The sequence below is a fragment of the Zeugodacus cucurbitae genome, chromosome 3 (genome assembly GCF_028554725.1).
Source record: "Zeugodacus cucurbitae isolate PBARC_wt_2022May chromosome 3, idZeuCucr1.2, whole genome shotgun sequence".
Classification (NCBI taxonomy): domain Eukaryota; kingdom Metazoa; phylum Arthropoda; class Insecta; order Diptera; family Tephritidae; genus Zeugodacus; species Zeugodacus cucurbitae.
Genome location: NC_071668.1, coordinates 6,793,929 through 6,816,021, shown reverse-complemented (window position 1 = coordinate 6,816,021; position 22,093 = coordinate 6,793,929). Strand labels below are relative to the sequence as shown.

The 22,093-nt window shown below is 32.7% G+C and overlaps 4 protein-coding genes across 10 annotated transcripts; 3 read left to right on the top strand and 1 right to left on the bottom strand.

The window, feature by feature from the left end:
- Nucleotides 1-17: 17 nt before the first annotated feature.
- Nucleotides 18-1,509, bottom strand: LOC105217929 (uncharacterized). The gene has a single exon (XM_011193188.3). The coding sequence runs from the start codon at nt 1,359-1,361 to the stop codon at nt 60-62; it is 1,302 nt and encodes a 433-aa protein (XP_011191490.2). The 5' UTR covers nt 1,362-1,509; the 3' UTR covers nt 18-59.
- A 38-nt stretch (nt 1,510-1,547) lies between these two features.
- LOC105217928 (eukaryotic translation initiation factor 4E-binding protein Mextli) lies at nt 1,548-13,760 on the top strand. 5 transcript variants are annotated; one of them, XR_852029.3, is made up of 11 exons: nt 1,555-1,692; nt 3,890-4,530; nt 4,610-4,853; nt 5,037-5,108; nt 6,147-6,207; nt 6,440-6,908; nt 6,976-7,243; nt 7,326-7,469; nt 7,537-7,655; nt 11,709-11,918; nt 12,167-12,305. XR_852029.3 is itself a non-coding variant. In XM_011193186.3 (11 exons), the coding sequence occupies exons 2-11, from the start codon at nt 4,138-4,140 to the stop codon at nt 12,296-12,298; spliced, it is 1,836 nt and encodes a 611-aa protein (XP_011191488.1). In that variant the 5' UTR covers nt 1,556-1,692; nt 3,890-4,137; the 3' UTR covers nt 12,299-13,760. The 5 variants fall into 5 exon arrangements, 4 of the variants coding, with proteins under 4 accessions (XP_011191486.2, XP_011191489.1, XP_011191488.1 ...); XM_011193186.3 differs by lacking the exon at nt 11,709-11,918 and having other exon boundaries at nt 1,556-1,692; nt 6,440-6,768; nt 6,835-6,908; nt 12,167-13,760; XM_011193185.3 differs by lacking the exon at nt 11,709-11,918 and having other exon boundaries at nt 1,556-1,692; nt 12,167-13,760.
- Nucleotides 13,761-15,121: 1,361 nt separating this feature from the next.
- LOC105217927 (uncharacterized) lies at nt 15,122-17,751 on the top strand. The gene is made up of 3 exons (XM_011193183.3): nt 15,122-16,832; nt 16,896-17,024; nt 17,090-17,751. Exons 1-3 carry the CDS (start codon nt 15,576-15,578, stop codon nt 17,141-17,143), a joined length of 1,440 nt encoding a protein of 479 aa, XP_011191485.3. The 5' UTR covers nt 15,122-15,575; the 3' UTR covers nt 17,144-17,751.
- A 723-nt stretch (nt 17,752-18,474) lies between these two features.
- Nucleotides 18,475-20,045, top strand: Su(var)205 (heterochromatin protein 1). 3 transcript variants are annotated; one of them, XM_011193181.3, is made up of 5 exons: nt 18,475-18,633; nt 18,800-18,981; nt 19,079-19,198; nt 19,522-19,639; nt 19,707-20,045. In XM_011193181.3, exons 2-5 carry the CDS (start codon nt 18,868-18,870, stop codon nt 19,991-19,993), a joined length of 639 nt encoding a protein of 212 aa, XP_011191483.1. In that variant the 5' UTR covers nt 18,475-18,633; nt 18,800-18,867; the 3' UTR covers nt 19,994-20,045. The 3 variants fall into 3 exon arrangements, with proteins under 3 accessions (XP_011191483.1, XP_011191481.1, XP_011191482.1); XM_011193179.3 differs by having other exon boundaries at nt 19,704-20,045; XM_011193180.3 differs by having other exon boundaries at nt 18,486-18,633; nt 18,804-18,981; nt 19,704-20,045.
- The last annotated feature ends 2,048 nt before the right edge of the window (nt 20,046-22,093 follow it).

Sequence of the window (22,093 nt, the reverse complement as noted above, 5' to 3'; positions counted from 1 at the left end):
GAACGCATTTTTATTAATTTAAATTTAAATTCTCTTTAAATTTTATTTACGAATACAAATTAAGTTTTAGATTGTGTTATAATACCTCCTGGTAGCAATACACCACCAGGTAGAAAGGTTTCAGATAAAGATTGACGTGCTGGCCAAACAGGATCATGTGTGTTATGATTTTTTTGGTTCGAAAAATTATTTGAATTCATATTTACAGGTAGATTGAAGACATTTTCCCTTTTTGTGTCATTTATATCATTTTTTATTGCCCGTTCCACACGAGCCGATCGTTGCGCCATTCGAGCATTCAACATCTCTTTGTGCGCGTTCACTGCCTCCACTGCCCAATCTAAACGTTCACGATCCTTTTCTTCAAGTTCTTCATAATTCTTTTTGCCCAGACGTTGTACAACTCGTTTAGCATTTTTAAACTCACGATTCTTAAATGGTTTCATGGCATGGCGATATTCTCGCCACAAACGTGTCTTATGCTCGCGCTCCTCCGGAGTTTTGGCTGCCATTGGTGGTGGAGCTTGAGGCTTCACCATCCAAGTAGGTTTACTTTTGTCACACTTATTGGTAAGATTACGCGGTCTTTGAATATATATTTGAGGTTGTTGTTTGCTGTCTCGTGTAACATTTGTGTCGTCATCTATAACATTTGTGTCGTCATCTATAACATTTGTGTTTGTTATAGCTTGCTGAGCTTGTTGCTCTTTTTTAATTGATTTAGTTTCTGGCGTTTTGATGTTATTATTTATGGGAGAGTCGCCAGATTTTGGTTTTGTTCGAGTTGAAAATTTTTTTTGTGGAAAGTATCTGTAATTGACTCTTCCTGATTGATTATTGCAATCTCTGTATTGATTGAAACGTGGCATTCGAGGCATTGGGGGAAACATTGGTTGCATTAGAGGTCCAGAAGACCAGTGTACGTCTTGATTTAGGAACTCATCAAACGACAATGGTGGCATAAGTGGTGGTATTATGGAATCTTGAAACCTACGCACATTTGATTGGTTTCGTTGTGGAGTTAATGCATTAAAGTTAGGCAAATTTTTTTGTTGTGATCTAAAAAACATCCTTTCTTTACTCTGTTGATTTTGTATATGACTTTCTGAAGTCCAGTTTTGAGTGCGTGGATTTTGTCGTTGTTGGCCGCCATATTTTCTATCTTTTGCGGACCTTGAAGATTTGTTGTTTTTACCCTCCTCCTCTGCATCTTTCATCTGTTTCCAATCACTGAAGGACATGCCAAGTTTAATAGGTGGTAAAACAGATTTCCTAGCTGGTAGTGGTTTATCTTCCAAAGAGGCATTTTCACACTGTTGTCTCAAATTTTCCTCATCCTTTTCTGAAACGCCTGAAGCCATGGCTCGATTTTTTTGTAGTTTTCCAGATAAATAACTATTTCAATTATAACTTGAACTATGTATATGAAAATGTGTAATAAATATTTGTTTTAACTTTATTTAACAAATGCTATTGAAAAACGCCAGAGTATAAAATAATACTATTCACAATATTAATGACAGCTAATTCACAATGGTAACACATAAAAAATCAAATTCAGCTTCCACAATTAATTATCATCCACAAAAGCGGCAGCACCTAAAGTTTACATCATTTGCTTTGATTGGATGTTTCATCCACTACGACGAACAGTAAAAAGTTTTTCTCTTGTGTGAATTTGCAGAATTTCTGGTAAGTCTTCGAAAAAATGTGTTCTTAATTGGAAAAATATACCAAAAGCGGCTATAAGTCTATAAGTTTATGGAAAATAATTAAAACAACGTATGTGTCTACGTTTTAAATTCGACTTTGAAAGTCTGTGAAAATGTGCGACGGTTCTATTATAAAGAGCAGCAGCATCATCGACGGCAACGTTGGCGCAGCAACCAAATAGAGGAAACGCAATTGAAATCCACTAAATTAACACAGCAAGTTTAAACTATGTTTTAATATCCATAACTTTTGTTAATGAAAAGTAAAAAGCCACTCCTTAGCTGGCATTTATAAAAATAATAAACTTAATACAGGATTGTGTGAATCCATTTTATATGACAATGTCTCTGTCAGTCAACGCCGCTGCATATTTCTCTGCGTACTTAATTTGTGTTGCTTTATTTTGGTTTCTTCACTTCTGCCGTCGTTCGCAGTAGTGCTGAGCAAATTCATTTTTGTTGCTATTCTCGACAATGATCCAATTGACTTGTACTGGATAGGGAAACAATTGAGCATGATGGAGCTAGCTGCCTTATGAAAATGTTGCAAGTTCTCACTGTCATACGTAGCATTGCTGGTATTAATTATACATACATATGTATGTCTAACCAAATATTTAAAGTGAGTACCTTCCGCTATCGCATTTGTTAATGAACATGAATAAACGACGCACTGATGAGCTATAGCAAAAGCAAACAACAACAAATGAGCATTTGAGAGTGGGCGGGAGTGTGAACGCTGCCAACTTCACGGACAAGAAACGAAAGTGCGGCTGCTGGCACTTTTGTCGATAGCAACACGAAGGTTTAATGTTTGTTGTTGATGAGGTCTTTAGATGATTCATGTGGCTGAAATTTGTAGGTTTACACTTACTATTACTAATTGGTTGGGCCCTCAATGCAAAATATAAAATAAGTTGACATTTGAAAATATCGACGGGCTGTAGTCAGTATTAAAAAGTTTGATTTCTATTTGAAATCTTAAATTTATTATTCAGAAATATATATGTGTATTATATGACATGACGCGTATTTTAATTGAAATGCAAAACGTGTCATCACATTGTTGAAATTATAATTCCAATTGTCATATTCATAAAGCTAAAAGAGGTTTATGTTTGCCCTTACCGCGCTAAACAACGTTTATTGGTTTTGTGCTAGTAATGAAATTATACCTTAAACATACATATGTATATATTGTAGTATGTGCGTGTGTATTATATACATTGGTATAATAATGAAAAGTAGTTAACTATTTAACTCGACAAAGTTTTGAATACTTAAGTAAGAACTTTCCTTACATATTGCTCAACAATATCATCGCCTGCTGTCACAACAACTACTCACGATAGAGATAAGACGAAATATGAAGTAGTTTAGTTAAAACAATAACAATTAGTTAAAATGACCTTGGTGTCTGATAATTTTTTGAAATAGTGCTTTTCTCCATTGTAAAGTAAACAAAACAAAAATATTGCAGCCTATACATAAGCGTGGAAGTACTTATGTTACATAGAATACTTAAGATTGCCCCTGCATTTCCAATGCTAAAAATATTTTCGGTTACATATTGTTATTAACAATAATTTTATGCTCAGCATCTCAAATTATGTGTACATAAATAAATAACACGCTAAAATCCTTGAATAATGTGAAAGATAAAATGTTAACGCATTAAAACTATATTGCTGTAAAGTATGTATGTTTGTGCATTATAAGTAATGGAAATTAGTTATGAGACTGAATAAGATATATAACACAAGCAACAAGCAAGTAAAATCTATCATAAAAACGACGACCAAGTGTAAAAGGAAAAATTGATATCAAGAGTATGGACTTTATACAATTTTTCATAAGAATTACAGAAAGCAATAAATAACTTAGCAACGCAAGTTGCTAAAATCAACAAGCTTTCATAATTATTCAGTTTACTTATTGTAAAGTAGAAACATACATACAAACGTGTAGAAGCAATGATAGAAATAGAAAAAGTGCACATAGATGACACAGTTGTAAACGTGGTAGGGCTTCAGCACAAGCTAATCAATATTAAAAAAAAATTAAATATACCGATTTAGTTTGTCAAAGTTGTTAGTTAAATTGTGTTTGTGGTACATATTGATTCATGTACAAATATCAAGGTTTACTAATATATTTTTACATTTTATTTTTTGCAGGGGGAGGTGCGAACAGACGTTTGAGATTATCTCGATATTCCTTCAATTTTACTTGAAGCATTTTTGTACAAGAAAATTACTTCAAACACACAACAACAAAATAACCAACTACAGTTCCAGGCGTTACTACCAAACTCAGTATAAAAAAAAAATCAAAAGCAAAATAACCTAAAACTACGAAATCATTAAACGATTTACAATATTTAATTTAAAGTGTAACCTTAAAACATATAACATTCATCAAAGCAATGGCACACATTGGACGTACAGTGAAAAACGTTGAGGCGCCACGCCCACTAAAATCACAATCACGCTCGTCACTGAAAAACAATTATATGCTTATTGAGGAGCTAATACAGCTGATTGAGAATGTTGCATTAACTCTACAATCGGGCATCAATAATACGGAACCAATGGCGGCTTTAGTGCAAAATCTACGCATTCACGGTCCACAATTGGAGACAGTCTCGAAAGATACACTAGATCGTGCATTTGTTGTTTTCCGCAATGCTTCGCAGGACGAACGCTTAAACATAATGACGAGACTGAATCTGCTCGAATTGATAGAGTTACGCGCCAAAGGCTGGGAGGACAATGGCTTCAATTCGTATTATAAAACCAAACAAGCAACGAACATCGATGTGAGTAACTGCTGTTGTGGCACATTATTATTAGTTATATTTTTGTTTAATACATCTGCTTTTCATTTTCCCTACACAGCTACCCGATGGACATATTGATCCAACACAAAGCGGGTTCCTTAGCACCTCCCCCACATTCGGTGGGGCTGGCGCCGCAGCGGCCGCAGCTATAGCCGCTGTTGGTTCGGCGCAGCAGACGCAACTCCTATTGGCACCGGGCGAGGTTATACGAAATTCGGGCAAATTCTTGAAACCAACCAAAATACCAGGCAAAACCTATTGCAAAGACGAAGTGGTCATACGTAATGCGGATTCGGGCAAAGGTATATAAGCACACATAAAACAAAGAGTCTACAGTATGTAATTTTACATAACCAAAAAAAAACAAATCACTACAATTTATATTGTTTAAAATCCTTACTATATACTACAACAACATATTTAATTACTACAAACAATTTATTTATTTTGCCTACATTTCTTTGGATAATGCGTGCGCATAAAAGTAATGGGCATTAAAGGCCGACGTGTCCATATGATTGAGGAGTTGAGTGAAACGATAATTTCCTTCCAAAGAGGTAAAAGAAAATATGTACACAAAGTCAGTTTAAAAAAATGCTTAAAACAATAAAATTTCACGCATTCCTGCAAATAAATTATATTCATCATTTCACGCATTTAGTTATGGGACACATGGCACTGTGTACGCTATTAACATTGTTTGCCTTTGCTTATTATTGATGGCGGATTATTTAAGATTTTTTGTAAAATGCAGCAAGTGATTATCAGTTTAAGGTTTCATTTGTAACTAAAATTACTAAAGAGGCGCTGTTGTTTAAAACCTCAAAAAAGTATATTAAATACATTATTATTATTTTGTTTATCGTTTCATTAACATAAAAAAATTCCATATAATAATTTCCATCTCATCGTTGTAAATTATCATCAACGTATATTCAACTAATTTTGTATTACAGACATTTGGAATATGTTGCATGCAAAAATATTTTTAATTCAGTTAATATACACCTTCCCATGCATGCATTGTGTCAATAAAATAATGCTTTACTTGTACATATATATATATCTATATACATTTATGCAAATATATTTTTAAAAATTATTTTAAATTTAATGTATATTCCCACATACTCATACTAAGGCTGTTATTGTCACTGGCGAAGCAAATGAAATTTTAGGCGAATTTCGCTGATTCGAATTGCGAGTAGCGAGTACACAGCACGTTCGCCGTTGAAGGAGCTAACGAACCAATAACAATATGTAGTGCAAAGGCTTCAAAAAAGTAAATTTTTGAATGAATTTTTGTGAAATTTTTCAATTATTTTGTTATAACAAACTAAGAAGTTAAACGAATGTATTCATTCGCCACTCACAATAGGAACTCGTCGAAGTTTCGCCAAATCCTTCGATTCGCCAAATACATTCGCTACGCCAGTGACAATAATAAATATCATACTCTGAATTTATTATGGTTTAACTTTTAATAAGTTATGTGCTGCTACAGATTTACTTAGCTACCGATTCCAAAAGCAACAAATCGCGATTCCCAGCCATTTTTCATGGTATTTTATAACTCTTTATTGTTTTTAATCTAGTAAATCCCGGCGCTAAGGAACGTTTGGTGCAGATTACCGGTCCAACTGAGGAGAAAATAAAGTAAGTTGCTACAAACACAATTTCCAGATAAATATGCGAATTTTTTTGAGTTCTCAAAAACTATATCGAGACGTTTAATGATTTACGAACTTAAGCAGAAAATTAGTATCTTTAAAATGCGCTAAAATCGAACAATTTGTTGTTGCTACTAAAGTTTTCCAAATTTACTTTCGATTTTTATTATGAATTATTTATTATTAATAATTTATTTCTTAATTTCTCCCTCTCCTAGCTATGCCAAACAACTCATCGAAGACACCATACGTCGCAATGCTTCACCAGTACGTCTCGATCCTGCCATGGGTAGCGGTCATGCGGGCGGTTCATGCTCTTCACTAGCGTCTTCCAACTCCGATGATGCCGTTACGCCACGTACGCCCGGCGCTAGCGGTGCTGGCAACAGCAGTCTAGCCAATCGTCTGAGCTTCAATTCGGCGCAGAATTTCATGACTGCTTCTGCGGCAGCAGCTGCTGCACAACAGCAACAGGTCATGAATATGATGGGCGCCGTCGTTGGTAGCACTTCCACACCTACGGCTGCTGCCGCAGCTGCAGCTGCTGGTAAAGTGTTGCGCCCTAATCAGCAAATGTTATTGCATTCATTTTCCACCAATGATGCTTCTTTAGGTGAATACAAGTACACGGTGAACGTTGGACAGCATCTCATCAAAATCACCGGCGATTGTTGTGATCTCGTGCGGGTAAGTGTGCATAATTAACACCATTTATCCACACACACAAGAGGTGAAAATAATTTTTGTTGGTTAGGTTGCAAAATTAGTGTTGGACGATTACTTTAGCAGCGCTGAATTCTTGGCATCGGTTGAGGCTGGCGCCGCCTTCGATGGTAGCATTGTAAGTCCGATTGCCACGCCGTCCACGCCCATGACTGCGCCACAATTCATGATGGGCACACCGTTGCACGCGGCTGCACCACCGCTGGCGGATAGCGGTATCGGTTTGAATTACATGGCCGTACAGGGTGTCAACAGTAATGTGCATGACGGTGATGACGAAGTATTTGCTGATACAAATGGTTTGATTTAGACACTTTTAACCTTAATGCTGCTCAATGCAGAGAAATAAATGATGCTAATGTGGTATTTTATTTTTTTTAGCTGCCGGCCAAAGCAATGGTCTGTCACGTTCACGTAGAAGTCACTTCTCACGAAAAGACTCCACACCAGAAGCGGCAGCTAGCTCAACAGCTGCGCGTGGTAAAATTGAAAGCGCCACAGCTGGCGTTGTCAGCAGCGATTCTTGTAAGTGAAAATTTGTTTTTTTTTTTTTAAATTAATTTAATGTAACTTTATCTCATGCGCATTGCAGCGCGAATTGTTCACGAATACGAGCATTTGTTGTACTACTCGAAAAGCCCACATTCCTGGGCCCTGCCAGTGGAGTGGCAAAAAATCTGCGAAAAGTTCCCAGCCATCGTACGCAATAAGGTAACCCAACTCACTGCCACAACAGGCACTGTTACTAATACAGCACCGATATTCCGTGTTGCTTCCACAACTACTAATATTACTATAACTACTCCTACTACTATTACCACTACTACTACTACTACTACTACTAATGCTACTGCTACCACGGCAATCGCAATTACGCCCAGTACTACTAAGTCAAATATTGCTAGTAATCATATAGTTAATAGTTCGTATGCTAATGCCAATGTTGGTGCCGTTGTCGGTGTTGTTGGTGTTGTTAGTGCTAATGTAACTAGTAGTTTAAGTATGAATCCAAAGAATACAACAACAACAATAATGCCAGCGCAGCCGGCACACCAGCCTACAGTTGTTGCACAACCACCACCACAACAACAACAACAACATGCTATGCACATACACCCTGGTAGTCCATTGGTAGTACACAACCGCAGTCAGCAGTTTGAACTGCACACACCATTACATATCAAACGTAAAGGGTTTTTTAATCGTCAAATTGTCAGTATTGACGAGGAGGGCTATGATGCGCTCCAACAACAGCAACAGCAGCATTTGCAACAACAACAACAGCAATACCACACAGAACGTCATTATAACAATACGAATGCACATACAAATAATGTATATCAACGTGCATATAATCATCATCGTCCAATCGATACAAACGCCAATACAAGTAATCAACAACAGCAACAACAACAATTACACTATCAACAACATCAGCAACAACAAAAGTTCATGTCTGTCCGTTCTGGTCCCACATCAGCCAGTTTTAGTTATGCTAACGTTTCTTATAATAGCGCCAGCACTACGCAAACAACCCCTACCAACAATCTATCAGCCTCCTTCAATAACGGCAACAACGCCAATAACGCCAATAACAGCAATAACTCCTTTTCTAATTCCAATGTGGATAATAAGCCACAAAAGCTACTCAATAAACAAATCAAACTGATATCGTCCATTGTGGAAAGTACTTTAATGCAAGAGCCAACAGATGTTGGCAGCAAAACGCTTGAATCGAATACGAATGAAAACAGGAATGTCCCAGCTATTGCCGTTGACCCTTCTGATGCTGATAGAACCAAGTGCGCCAAGTACAAATCGACTAACAAAACTAGGCACAACACCAGACGTGATGTGGCTGCCAATAATGATATTATTGAAATCATAGACGATGAAGATAACGACACTGATGTCGAGTTTGTCAGTGAGACGAAATATATGCAGACGGAAATCGTAATAACCGCTGATGTGGTGGCCAATCAAAGACGCGCTGTGGAGCGACCAAAATTCATACGTGAATATCGTTCAAACTCCACATGCGACTAATACTGCAAGCGACAGATTGTGCAGAGAAATTGCAGTTGAAAAGTGTTTGAGAGTGTTGCCATGCAAAAATTTACTTAAAATTTCCAATTCGAGAAAAGATACAAAGCAATAATAATTTGTATAAAATGATTTCGGTTTTTTAACAACAGAAAAACTATACATATACGTATTTCTAAAAAACAAGAACAAAGTGTTGTACCTAAAGTGAATGTCAGCAATGTTAATGGGATAAGACTTGCGCACATTTTATACACTATTTTCAAGTATTTTTGTGTAGATTGTAGCAACTTTTTCTTAAATTAGCTACTAATGCACATTTGTGCTTGAAAACTTCTTTTGTGCTGCTCTCATTTTTTGATTGGAAATCAAATACTCGCGTTAGATCATTTCAACTAATGCTGTTGTGTGTGTTGTTGTTGCAAAAGTGCACAAATTGCTGTATAATTTAAGCAATTGCGGTAATTAAATTACCCAAATTAAATATTAAAAAGTGTTTACTTTATAATTAGTTTTTATCAGTGAATTGTGGCACACTTTATTTGCTTGGAATATGCATGAAAACTGTTTGACAGCTTAAATGTCAATTATTCCAATGTATTGTGCAACAATGCGAAACGAAAAAGGCCAAATATTTTTTGCTTTACTAACCACTTAATGGCTAAATACATAGTATATATTTTTATAAAAAATATGTGAAAAAACCAAATTGCACACATTAAACAAATATTTGTTCCTTTATGTTTATATGAAAAAAAAAATTATATATATTTTGTATAGAATGCAAAAAAAAAACCAACAAAATTTTAAATTTGTATTTAAAATACGAATTTTAACAGATTAAAGCAAAGCTTTTTAGACACGTGAAATGCTGTAACTTTAACAGTTTTGTTTCTAAAACAAAAGCAAAAACAAAAATTAAAGAAATCTATTATACATTTAACTAATCTGTGTTTTGGCTGTGAAACAGATTATTATTAAAATCCAAAAAACAAAAACTTGAAAAAATGTTGTGAAAATTTATCTTTTTGTTTAATTTTTCTTGTTTTTCAAAATTTCAAAACGAACTAACTTAATATATAAAAAATTGAAAAATGTTGTGAAAAAAATATATTTTTTTTTGTTTTTCAAAATTTAAACGAACAAACTTTAATATTAGGAAAAACTACTAGTGTACGGTCATTTATGCTATTCATGAGAAACCCAAAGATTTTTGTAGTTTTTTAGTAAAACAAATATGCAATGAGTAAAAGCAATTACCATAAATACACATCCATTCATATATATTTATATATATTGCAATAGTATTGCAAATAAGTATTGCTGTCGTACAATGAAAACAATTTACAAAATTTATAAGTTTCTTTTTTTAATTTTAATTTAATTTTTTTTTTTAATTTTAATTTAATTTTTTTTTTTAATTTTAATTTAACTTTTTTTTAATTTTAATTTAATTTTTTTTTTTAATTTTAATTTAATTTTTTTTATTTTAATTTTAATTTAATTTTTTTTTTCATTTAATTTTTGTTATTTATTTTTTTTTTTAATTTTATTATTTATTTTTTTTTTTAATTTTTTTTTTTTTAACACAGAAAATTGCATTTTTGAAATTCTAATAAAATAAATTAAAGTTTTACTTTATATAAATGCACTAATAAGTAACTGTAAATACAAGCAACGATTTTAACGCATTGTACGATTGCATTCGCCTATACATACATATATGTTTGGTCAAGGGTAGTAATGCAAATTAGTTTTTAAGTGATTTACATATGCATTGAAGTAACTAGTATTTAAGGCGGTAATGGTAAAGAGGCATGCAACCAAGTGCTGGCGATTTTTGCAAGGATTCACAAAAAATGTAAATTTATATTTATACTACGTTAGACGCATATAAATATGTATATTTAAAATTGAAATTAAATTAAAAAATAATAATTTTTCCAAATGCCAGCACTTGATTTTATCCCCTTTTATATTAAGAAAGCAATTCTTGTACAGTTGTTGCACTTTAAAAGTGCATAACTACACTTAGGTTAGTTGTGAAAAATTTATTAAAAAAAAAAATGTGTAAGCAAAGCTCACAACTGCATAAATATGTACTAAGTATATATATATGTGTGTGAGCACGATTTGTTTATTTGCAAACATGCTTATTTTGGATTTCTTTTAACTAAAACTTACTTAATTTATGCATATGTAATACTTGATATTTTGATAAACACACTTTACCTTAGGGTCTCAACTAAAATAACTATTTGATTTATTTTGAAATACAAATAAAACGTATTTACTTGATTAAAAATTTTAATCAAATTTATTTATATATAAGATCTGCTTATAATTGCTTTATATATGTATGTACATGGACAAACTAAACGCATGCTTTCGGCAGTGTTAACGGTATGGACGGTATGCACTTGGTGTGTTGGGAAGACATACATCCACATACACACACACACATCCACATACATTTTCACGTACAAACGCACGTGTCCTTAAGTCAACAAGCAGCCATATTATGTATTGCATATATGTATATAATTGCTACTCATTTTCATAAATATTTTGTTTTTTTTTTGTTTATTGCTTTTTATTATTTAAAACTTTGTTTATATTTTTCCTTTTTTCGTTTTTTGTTTCTCATTTCCATTCTCATAATTTTTGTTCTCTTTCGTTGCATATTACAATTTCTATATATTTTCACTTACATATAATTAGCTACATTTGGAAATGTTTTGAAAAAAAAAGAAAAAAATACTAACTAGCAAAAGCTTAGCTCAACGCATAATTTGCAAATAACACATACACATACATACATTCAACATTTTAAAGCGCTTACGCCATCACCATCACCGTTCATTAATCCGCTTCAACGTCACGCTTAAGCCAATAAGTACATATAAATTTAACTGTAACTTTAACTATAAGGTAAGCCCATCCATTTGTGACTAACTAATTGCATTTTACGACATATTGCAGTATTTTTTTATTTATTTATACATACTTATATAATTTTATATTTATATTCCTTATTTAACTTTGATTTTTAATTAAATATTTTTTTTTATTACTTTTAATTATATATCTTTTTTTCTTAAATTATTTTCACTTATTTTATATTATTTTTCTCTCTCTCCCTCTCTCACTCTCTCTCTGTTGTCTACACTACTCTACAGGATTTGACGGATGAAAGCACTCGTTTCGATGGCGAAAAATATCTGGAATTAGTTAAGTCGGCGAGCAAGCGCAATATCGCTACCGCCAATGATGAAACGACCGGTGACACGGAGAATCAGGAAAACGAATAAGCAAACGATTTCACTTATTTCCCTATTTTCATTACGCGTTCCCATTCAGCATACAGCATATGTACTCGTTTTATGTTATGTGAAAGTAGTAATTTGTTTAGTTCGAAATCACATTTATTTTTTTTCATGCGTTTTTTTTTATTTACACTTTACAGACGTGTGTATTGAAATTAAATTTAGCATATTTTTTATTTTATTTTTTTTTTATTATTATTTTTTTCATATAATGAATTAAAAATTTGTTTAAGAAAAAAAAAATAACGAAAATTGCAAAACATTCAAAATGATTTGCGATATAGTAAAAGTTAAAAACAAAAAATTTTCTAGGAATAGTGGCAATAATGATTTTCAAGCAACTAGCGGAAATTATCGAAATGAAACATTTCATTTTATTATAATATAGTCGAAATCTTAAATTTTGCGTATTGCATAGTATTGTTCACAATTTTTAAGATTTGTTTTTTTTTTTCTTTACTGAAGACCAACTCATTTGTAATAATTTTAGTGCAATTGCTAGCAGTGCAGTGCGCATAGTGTTGAAACTAAGTGGGCTGTGTTGTTTGTTGTCAACGTGTAAAGATGCTAAAATCGAATTCGCTTTTGTTGGTTTTTTAAGAAGTATGGTTTTTCAACTTCATACAGCAACAACAACTTCATTGAAGTGTGTTTTCTGCTCGCATACATTTTCCAACTCATATTCTATGTACATATGTATATGACATGAATGTTATGTCGAAAATAAAAAAAAAATACCAGTAAAATCTATAAAATATATAAGTAGTTTAATGCAAAGCTGTTAGTTGTGCTAAATAATTATAACAAATAAAATTGAATTTATTTGAAGTTTGTAACAACAGCCTTGCGTTTGTAAACATCAGAGATCTTCTTTTAATTTCTAGATTCACGTTTCAATATTCAATTAGTATGGAATGTTACATTTTAAATGTAACATATATTCGATATCTCTTTAATTTCTATATTGCCTCATATTAGCAACAAATATTTATTTTCCGAAACTCAGCACACCGCGCATGCGCATTGCACCTTTGTTTTTATCTTTAACTTCAAACAGAAACATACAAATCTAATATACATAAATATTAGTCTTCAATACGTATAATCTTGTGCATTTTTGAAATACAAAAGGAAACGACGTTGTTATTAAAATGTTGCAATAACATTAAACTATTTATGCTTCATTTATGTATGTATAACTCGTTTATTAAGTAAACGATTAATTTAAATGTGTCTCATTTTGTCGCGTATACGTTTTTGTAGAATTTATATGGTAAATACACAGTCATATTTACATACATACATATGTATATGTATGTATGTTTGTATCTAGCAAATGTTATTGCAATTATACGTTTATACATATGTGAATTCTAAACATATTTCTCGTTTTGTTTTTGTAATTTAATTTATTTTATTTTGTGTATTTATAATAATGATAACCGTATGACTTTTCGTTTATTTCTACAAAACCAAAAAGAAAGTCGCCTTAAACGCGCTTAACGTTCATCTCGCAAAAAAAAGTATTTCTTTTCTAAATTGTTTAAAATAACGCGTAAATTATTTATTTTTGCTGTCAATTAAATTTGATCTATTTTTGTTTTGTAAACTTTCGGTGAACGTTTTCGAAGCATTCATTGAAATTCTCAGAGTTTACTTATTTAAGTATTTTACTTTTTTATTGTCTTAATTTATTTAAAATACATTTAAATGCATAACGATTTTTTTTATGAAAATTCTGCTAAGCAAGCAAAAAGTAAATCGTCTAGTCTATCTAAAAATTTTAATTTTTCTGTTTTCAATTAATTAATGAATATTGTTTTTTTTAGTACTAAAATGAAATAAGCGTATTTTATATAAGCAAATTGTTTTCTTTGACTAAATTACTCTTAACTTTTTAATAAAATAAATAAAAAAACTGAAGAACTATTAAACGAGTTCTATTTTCATAGTAGGGAAGTTGATAGAAGCAACTTTGAATACAAAAGTTTCGAGAATAACGTCGATTAATGGATCAACTATTCAACTACTGTTGAACTTCGTTAACTCAAATCACCATAATTCACAAAAAAAGTTCGAGTAAGAGAGACTTCGAGTTATGGAAGGTAAATTGTATGAAATTTGACTTCTATTGCCAATTCAAGAATTTGGGTAATGGAGAACTTCGAGTTATGGAAGTTCAACTGTATTTCATTTATATGTATAATTTGTGGTAGTATGGTAGAACCACTTAACATTGACTGCCCAGTATAGAGTTGGAGAGACTTTCCAATTACGGAAGTTAATTTGTATGCAATTTGACTTGTATTGTCACTTCAAGAGTTCAAGTTATGGAGAACTTCGAGTTATGGAATTTCTACTGTATTTAAAGGCATTTAAGGCTGTTTGGACTTTTCAGTGTTTTATCAGGTATCACCTATAGTGTATTTTCTCTAAAATCATATACATAGATATAACCTAATCCTAGCAGGGAAGCTAAAAATAAATATTATTATTATTATTATTATTATTATCATTAACTTTATTAGTATAAATAATACTTTTTACATCATACATACATATTTACAAATTTAATAAATTATTTGTCTTATTTCTAGCGAATTCTATGTACATATATTTCTATAATACATATTTTTTAATTTATTAGTATACATTTACTATAAACTATAGATTTGATTTAAAATAAATAATTCCGTATCGCTTTACTTTATTTACGCAAATATTTAGTAGTGCGTTGAAAACCACATAACCCCTTCTATATAGAAATTATGCAACGCCTTTTTCCCCAGCTCGTCAACATTTTCTGTTTCTTTCAACATTTTCAACTTCTAGCAACATATGCAATATTTCTAAATTTCATTTTGCCTCTATCTTCGCCTTTTATGCCTTGTGTCATCTTCGTTAAGCGGTGTCAAAAAAATCACGAATAAACGTCAAAAACATTTTAAACAAAGTTTCACCTCTTGCTGCATGAATCAAAGAAAAATTAGGCCAGAAGCGTAAATTACATACAAAAGCCCACAAAAATTTTGCAGAAAAATACGGCTAACGTGTTTTATATTCGGGAAACGTATTGGCAAAAAGCATTTACATCATTGAGGTGCTACGTGCGTCAGTACCTTCGTCCGTAGACCCAATACGATAGGGCAGTATTTGGCAGCTTTGAAGAACAGGAACTGTTCATCAAGACACGGAGCGGTGCGGTGTGCTTGTATTGGTAACAACAAGTGCGTTTGGATTTGTCGCAACGGCGCCAATTAGAATGGACGCCAAAAATGACGATTCGGCTGGTAGTGACTCGCTGGATAAGTCTTTACAGAAGAAATGTGTAGTAGATGACGTTGGACAAGGTGAGGGCTCAACGGCAAATACAGCGCTGACGCAAGGCATTAGCGACATAAATGATCAACAAAAATCGGATACTGAAACTGAAAATCGACCTGTTATTTCTAATAATTCCCAAAACAAGACTGAGAAGAGTGCAGGCGATGGAGTATGCGATAGTCTCGATGCGAATAACTGCCCCATTGATGGGAAATTTGACAATAGTATTCACATCGCAGAAATTATAAACGATACAAACACCGCACAAGTGTTTGATGCGCACGAAACTGTTAATATTGCCAATATTAATTCGGCGAATATGGCAGAAGGTAATACGTCCGCAATCAGCAAAGAAAAAATAGCCATTTCCAATAATACATTAAACGATGCTACCGAAGCGCCAAGTGAATACAGTTCTAATAGTAACAGTAATTGCTGCAGCAACAATAGCAACGCCTTTGAAACAAAAGTTAAGCAGATCTCCAAGAACCTCAAGGAAACAACTCTAGCTGAATGTGCGAATAAGAAAACATTAGCAGACGACACCAATTCCACCTCGTCCGCATCTTCAGCTTCATCGGCCTCGTCTACGCCGGAGTGTGAACAGGCGTCCGTCGATGAAGCGACGGCGGCTTTATATTCGTTAGGTCCTAGTACTAGCGCAGCGGCGGCGGCGGCAGCAGCAGCGTCGTCAGTTTCCGGTGGCAGTGCACAAGACGAGAACGATCATCGTTCAAAAAAAGTGCGGTTTCATCCAGATGTAAAAGAAAATGATGGTGGCAACAGAGTGATTCCCAAAAAGAAGAAAAAGCTGAAAACCAATCAGTCTGGTGCTGGCACTTCTAGTAGCAGCAGTGGTGTTGGTGGAGGAGACGATTCGTCAGGTAGTAGTCAGCGAGGCACTTCAGCTGAAGATGAAATGGAATTGGATGAGGAAGAAGATTTGGAAGAGGAAGGTACTTTCAGCATAGCTAAAACGATAGAGGATGCGCAGGATTACTTAAAGGAGCATCCGTTAACATTTGCCGGTTCCTTCGATAAAAGTAATGTCACTACTCAAAGCGGTCTCCTTGAAGAAGAAGATTTGCCACAACTTGTAGAAACATCTGAAGATGACGAGGAAGAGTTTTCTGTGCAAGAGTTTCCTGAAAACGGTGTTGCGTGCATTTTGGGCAAACAAAATAATTGTGGAAAGGTGACATAATCATTTACAATATGCTATATGAATATTCTAAAGGTTCCTAATTTATTTTACAAGGTGGAGTTCCTGCTGCGTTATGTAGATCGACCTGGCTTATTTTTGGAAACCGAAGAATTCATCAGCTTGCGATGCCCCAATCTGCTTCAACAGTATGAACAATGTCGTGAAGGTCGTCAAACGCGTTTAGTGAGTTGTAAAAACTAATTTCTTTAAAAACATTGTTATATTTAAAACAACAATTCTTTTATTAGATGAACTTTGTGGCGAAACGTCAAAACCTCCGGCAACGATACACAGACTTCTAGGATCAAATGTGTTCATGTTGAGAATGACTTGACTACTGGAACTACAACAATATTTCGCTTTATAGAGTTTGCGGTGCAGTAATGCTACTCACGAAAAATATAAATCTACAAAATCAACACAATACAAAAGTATGAAATTTAAGAAAAATTGCTGCTTATTAGAATGGCAATATGTACAGTAAATTTCAACATGCTCTATAAGAGCAAAGAGTGGACCAGAAAATCCAATAAGTACTCTAAAAATGCTACAATTCGGTAGCAATTATCCTTCCCCGATTTTCAATTGAGAAATTTATACAACAAAAATGCTTTTTTATAGTACCACATAACTTTAGTTCACAAATTCTATTATCGTGTGCAACAGATGGTGGAAATTACCGTAAAGCACCCAGAAAGAGTGAATGGAAGAAATGTTAGCTAAACTTGTGTATGTAAAGAATTTTTGAACAAATGTACTCATTTAATGAAAGGGAAATGTAAAAATTAAAAATGAAATATTAGAAAGGGGACATAAGAAAGATCAAACAAAAAAGGACATTGATAAAAACTAATAAATTTGATGATAGTACGATAATTAATTATGTAATAAACTATAAGCAAAAGTCTAATGCAAGTTGTACACATTATTTGGGAGGAAATGCTAAAACAGTGAGGAATATCTAAATTTAATACTTATGAAAGTTTTTGACACCACAACAAAAAAATACTTAATTTATTTGTATTCGATTTAAAAGTAAATCTCTCGGCATTGATATATGTATATCTGTTTCAATATTCAGTTGTAGGATTGTGTAGTACAACAATTTAGATATTTTAATATTGTATTCAATAAAAGGGGTTTTTAAAGCGCGTATTGTGTGTGTGTGTGTAGCAGACAAATCCCTCTCGAAGTAAATGAAGACCACGCCTGAGTGCAGGATGAATTTTACAATTAAGAATAGGTATTTTTAACTTTAATACTCCTTGAAATAGTTTCTTATTAAATTATACTATATCAAGATTGCACATTGATTTTGTTGTTGGAGCGCTCACAGATATTAAATATATATTTTTATAAAATATTTAAGTAAAATTAATAATCCAATATGTAAATAAGGAATATTAGCACCGATTGTTAGTGGGTAATGAACATAATTAGTTTGTGAGTTTTGTTTTTAATTTTTTTCATTGCATTTATTATTATTTAATTATGTACCAAACATTTGTTTCAATTGTTTATCTCGTTAAACAGAATAAAAATATATGATTGAACTTCTGCACATATTATTTACGATTGCGTTTGTAATTTTCCAACACTGAAAATATGTTACAATCCAATGCAACCCTGAGTTTGGAGCGTCTTCTCCCACAATGTTTTTGCGCTTCATTTTCCACGCCGAGTTCGTTTCTTCTTCTAAACAGTATAATTTCTTAAAGTGTGCAAATATTTGTTTGCCGATAAAATTAATTTTATTTGAAAATATATTAAGCATTTAAGCCAACTAAGAATTGTGAGTAAAACATTGTTTGTAAATGAATATTTGTTGTGTTTCTAATAATATAATATTTTTTTATATTGCCTGGATATCAATACATATGTATGTACATTTAATTGCGTTGCTGTACAATTGAAATATTACGCGCTGGGACTCGATGTTTTCAATTGTTTACAAATAGGAAGAATAAATAATATTTCTTCAATCGATTACTTTATTCTGAAAAAGTTCAAAACTACACAGTAAATTATGAAATCAAAGAAAACGGAATCAGCGGCTACTACAGACGCAACTGCCGAGTCATCAGAAGAAGAGGAGTATGCAGTGGAAAAAATTTGTGGGCGCCGCGTGCGTAAAGGAAAGGTTAGTAGTATAACATGTCTATATCAATGTTTGTTAATTTGCGCTTATGTACAAACATAAATAATATTTATATTAAATCGCTTGGAACACTTTGTAGGTTGAATATTTCCTTAAATGGAAAGGTTATGCTGAAGATGAAAATACTTGGGAACCTGTAGAAAATTTGGACTGTCAAGATTTGATACAGCAGTATGAGGCAGATCGCGCGAAAGAAGAGGTAAGATAGATCCACTTGACTGTGTATTAGTTGAGTTGAGTTGATGTTGTGTATTTATTTTGGCGGGAAGCGTACATATTTGACGCTTACATTTGAAGCTAATTTAAGCCTAATTCATTAAGGGAATGTTATTTCAATATCGTTAACACAACAATCGCCACTATGAATCTTTGTATTATTAAGTTGTACCAGTACTATATAAATTCTGTTATTTTGTTTCTAAATAGCAATTAAATAAAAAAAACTAAAAAATATATAAATATGTATATGAGTTTAATCCATATTTATCAAACCAATATGTGTCACCAATTTTTGATTTCTAGCCTGCAGCTTCCAGCAAACAATCTGAGAAAAAGGAATCATCCAATAAAAAAGAAGCCAGTAGCAGTGGACGTACTAGTGCCGTTGGAAATAAGCGCAAGTCTGAAGAGAAAACGTCAGGTAAGCATTTTGTTGCACACTAGTTACGAATACAAAAATATAAAGAATTTGCCTTTGCCTCAAGCAGGTAGCAAGAAGAAGCGCCGTGACTCATTAAAATCAGAAACGGACAATGAATCAGTGTCCGATGTTTCATCTCGTACCTCTGAACGAACTGGATTCGATAGAGGTTTAGAAGCAGAAAAAATTCTCGGCGCTTCAGATTCCAGCGGCGGTTTGACCTTCCTTATTCAATTCAAGGGTGTTGATCAAGCTGAAATGGTGCCAGCAGCGATTGCAAATGTTAAGATACCACAAATGGTAATAAAGTTCTACGAAGAACGCCTTTCTTGGTATTCCGACAATGAGGAGTAAACTTAATTTTATTAGTTGAAGATATAAGATTATATTATTTCCACAAATCAATCCTACTAACAGAAGAGTGTGAACTCAAAATTGACAAAAAAAAAAATTCAAATAACATTATTCATGTAAATTTATATTTAACAGTGTTATTTTTTCAATATCGAATTACCGAATCGTCAATATAAATAAATAATAATAACAATAAATAAAATAAAAATATAAATTTATATGAATGAGGTTATTTCTATGTATAACATAATTTCAATTTTAAGTTCTCATTGTTCTGTTGGATATATTGATACGTTAATTTTAAACAATCAAATTAATATGTTGCTGTGTGAAATATGTTTAAATAATAGTCAGAAATTGACCAAGTAAATTACAACTGTGTTTCCTGTAAAACCTATGTACGGGATAGATATTTTGTTAAAACATTGCGCCAATTAATTTGAGTAGAAATTCGTCCGTTTCGTACACGCCTTATCTCAATACCCTTCGATTGAGTGTTGTGGTGTATTTGCAATAGCGTGCATTTTGATGCAAATGATAAGCGATGCTTGATTTATAGTAAATGTACATATAATGGATTTTTGAATGTGTGTTTCTAAACCGTTTTTATTAGGTTTGTGCTGAATGTTGTGTTGATTAATCGCGTATTCTTAAGGGGCTATACCAGTGCAACCCATGAAAAATTAGGCAATTTAGGTATATTTTCAGCAATATTTTAAGAGTTTTTTTATAATACAAGAATTAAAAATAACGAAGTTATGTGCTGTCTTCGGAGGTGCCAATAAAAAAGTTCTCCAACTGCTGACATGGTTTCGGTAGAATGAGTAGTTGAAACAAAAATAATTTCAAAAATTAACGAAATGGCGTATTTCTGTCGAAATGTCGTTTTTTTTTAATGCCAAATTGACTAATTTCAACCGATCAAATCATCGAAAGATCATTGGTCGTCGAGAAAAATGCGTTTAAAGATTCGACTATAGCGGATAATACCTACCAGCGGTCGCTTTTTAGATCGCCACCATTTAAAAACTATTCAAGATATAACGTTACCACTTTCATAGGGTATTTTTGAAAGTTTATCGAATAGTTAAAAAAGAAAAAAATTCCCTTAATATTTTATAAAAGTTCAAAGGATCTCTTTTTTCTTCTAATTATGTGCAGCTGTGCCAAAAATTGGTAAAATCGGATTATTAATGGCCTGGCTCCCATATACCTAATATATTAGATATGGTTATGGTTAATATATTAGGTATATAGGTATTTTAAACATCCGGTTAATATGTGAGATATCTTAGCAAAATTTAGTGAGCTTATACTATTGGCTATACTATAGTTTTATGGCGAAAATAACTGAAAGAACAGACAGAAGAACTTCGAGTTAGGGAAGGTAATTTGTATGAAATTCGACTTTTGTGGTATGGAAATTCACCTGTATATATGTGTGCTCCTTAATAAAAGTTAAAAAGAGGAATTGCGAGATTATAAAATGTTTGGTTACACCCGAACTTAGCACTTTTTTACTTTTTTTCAATTGTCTTTTCAATCTTCTGAATGCTGCCTGGAATAAGTGGCATTTTGGTCGAAGAGCCAAGTATGGTCAGCATTTGTATGTATGCTTGTTCTTGTGCCCATTCAAATTGATTTAATGACAACTGCCAGCTGTTCGACGGATGCTTTACTAATTGTGAGTGCGGGGTGTATTTATCTTCTTTCGTTTAACGTTTCACATATGTTCATATACATATGTACGTATTTATAGTTGGTTTTAATATGTTTCAGAAGGTCTGTTGGAAAATGATTTATCTGCTTCCGCTGATCTGTTTTAGTAGCGAGTTCCTATGGATTTACTAGTACTTACCTTTTCATTATTATAATGATACTTGCTGAACTTTTAAGTGATAAATAAAAAACATAATTTTTTCGTTTTTTGCTATTATTTATTATACTAATTATTTTGCATATGTCTACATTTTTTGAATTAAGTTATTATTATTATTCGCTTGTTTAGTTTTGGTTACTAAAATGTGGTTTATCGGTCACCTGCTTTTTGTTTAGAAATGAAAAAATATATATTTTTTTTGTGTTTATTTTTAACAAAGG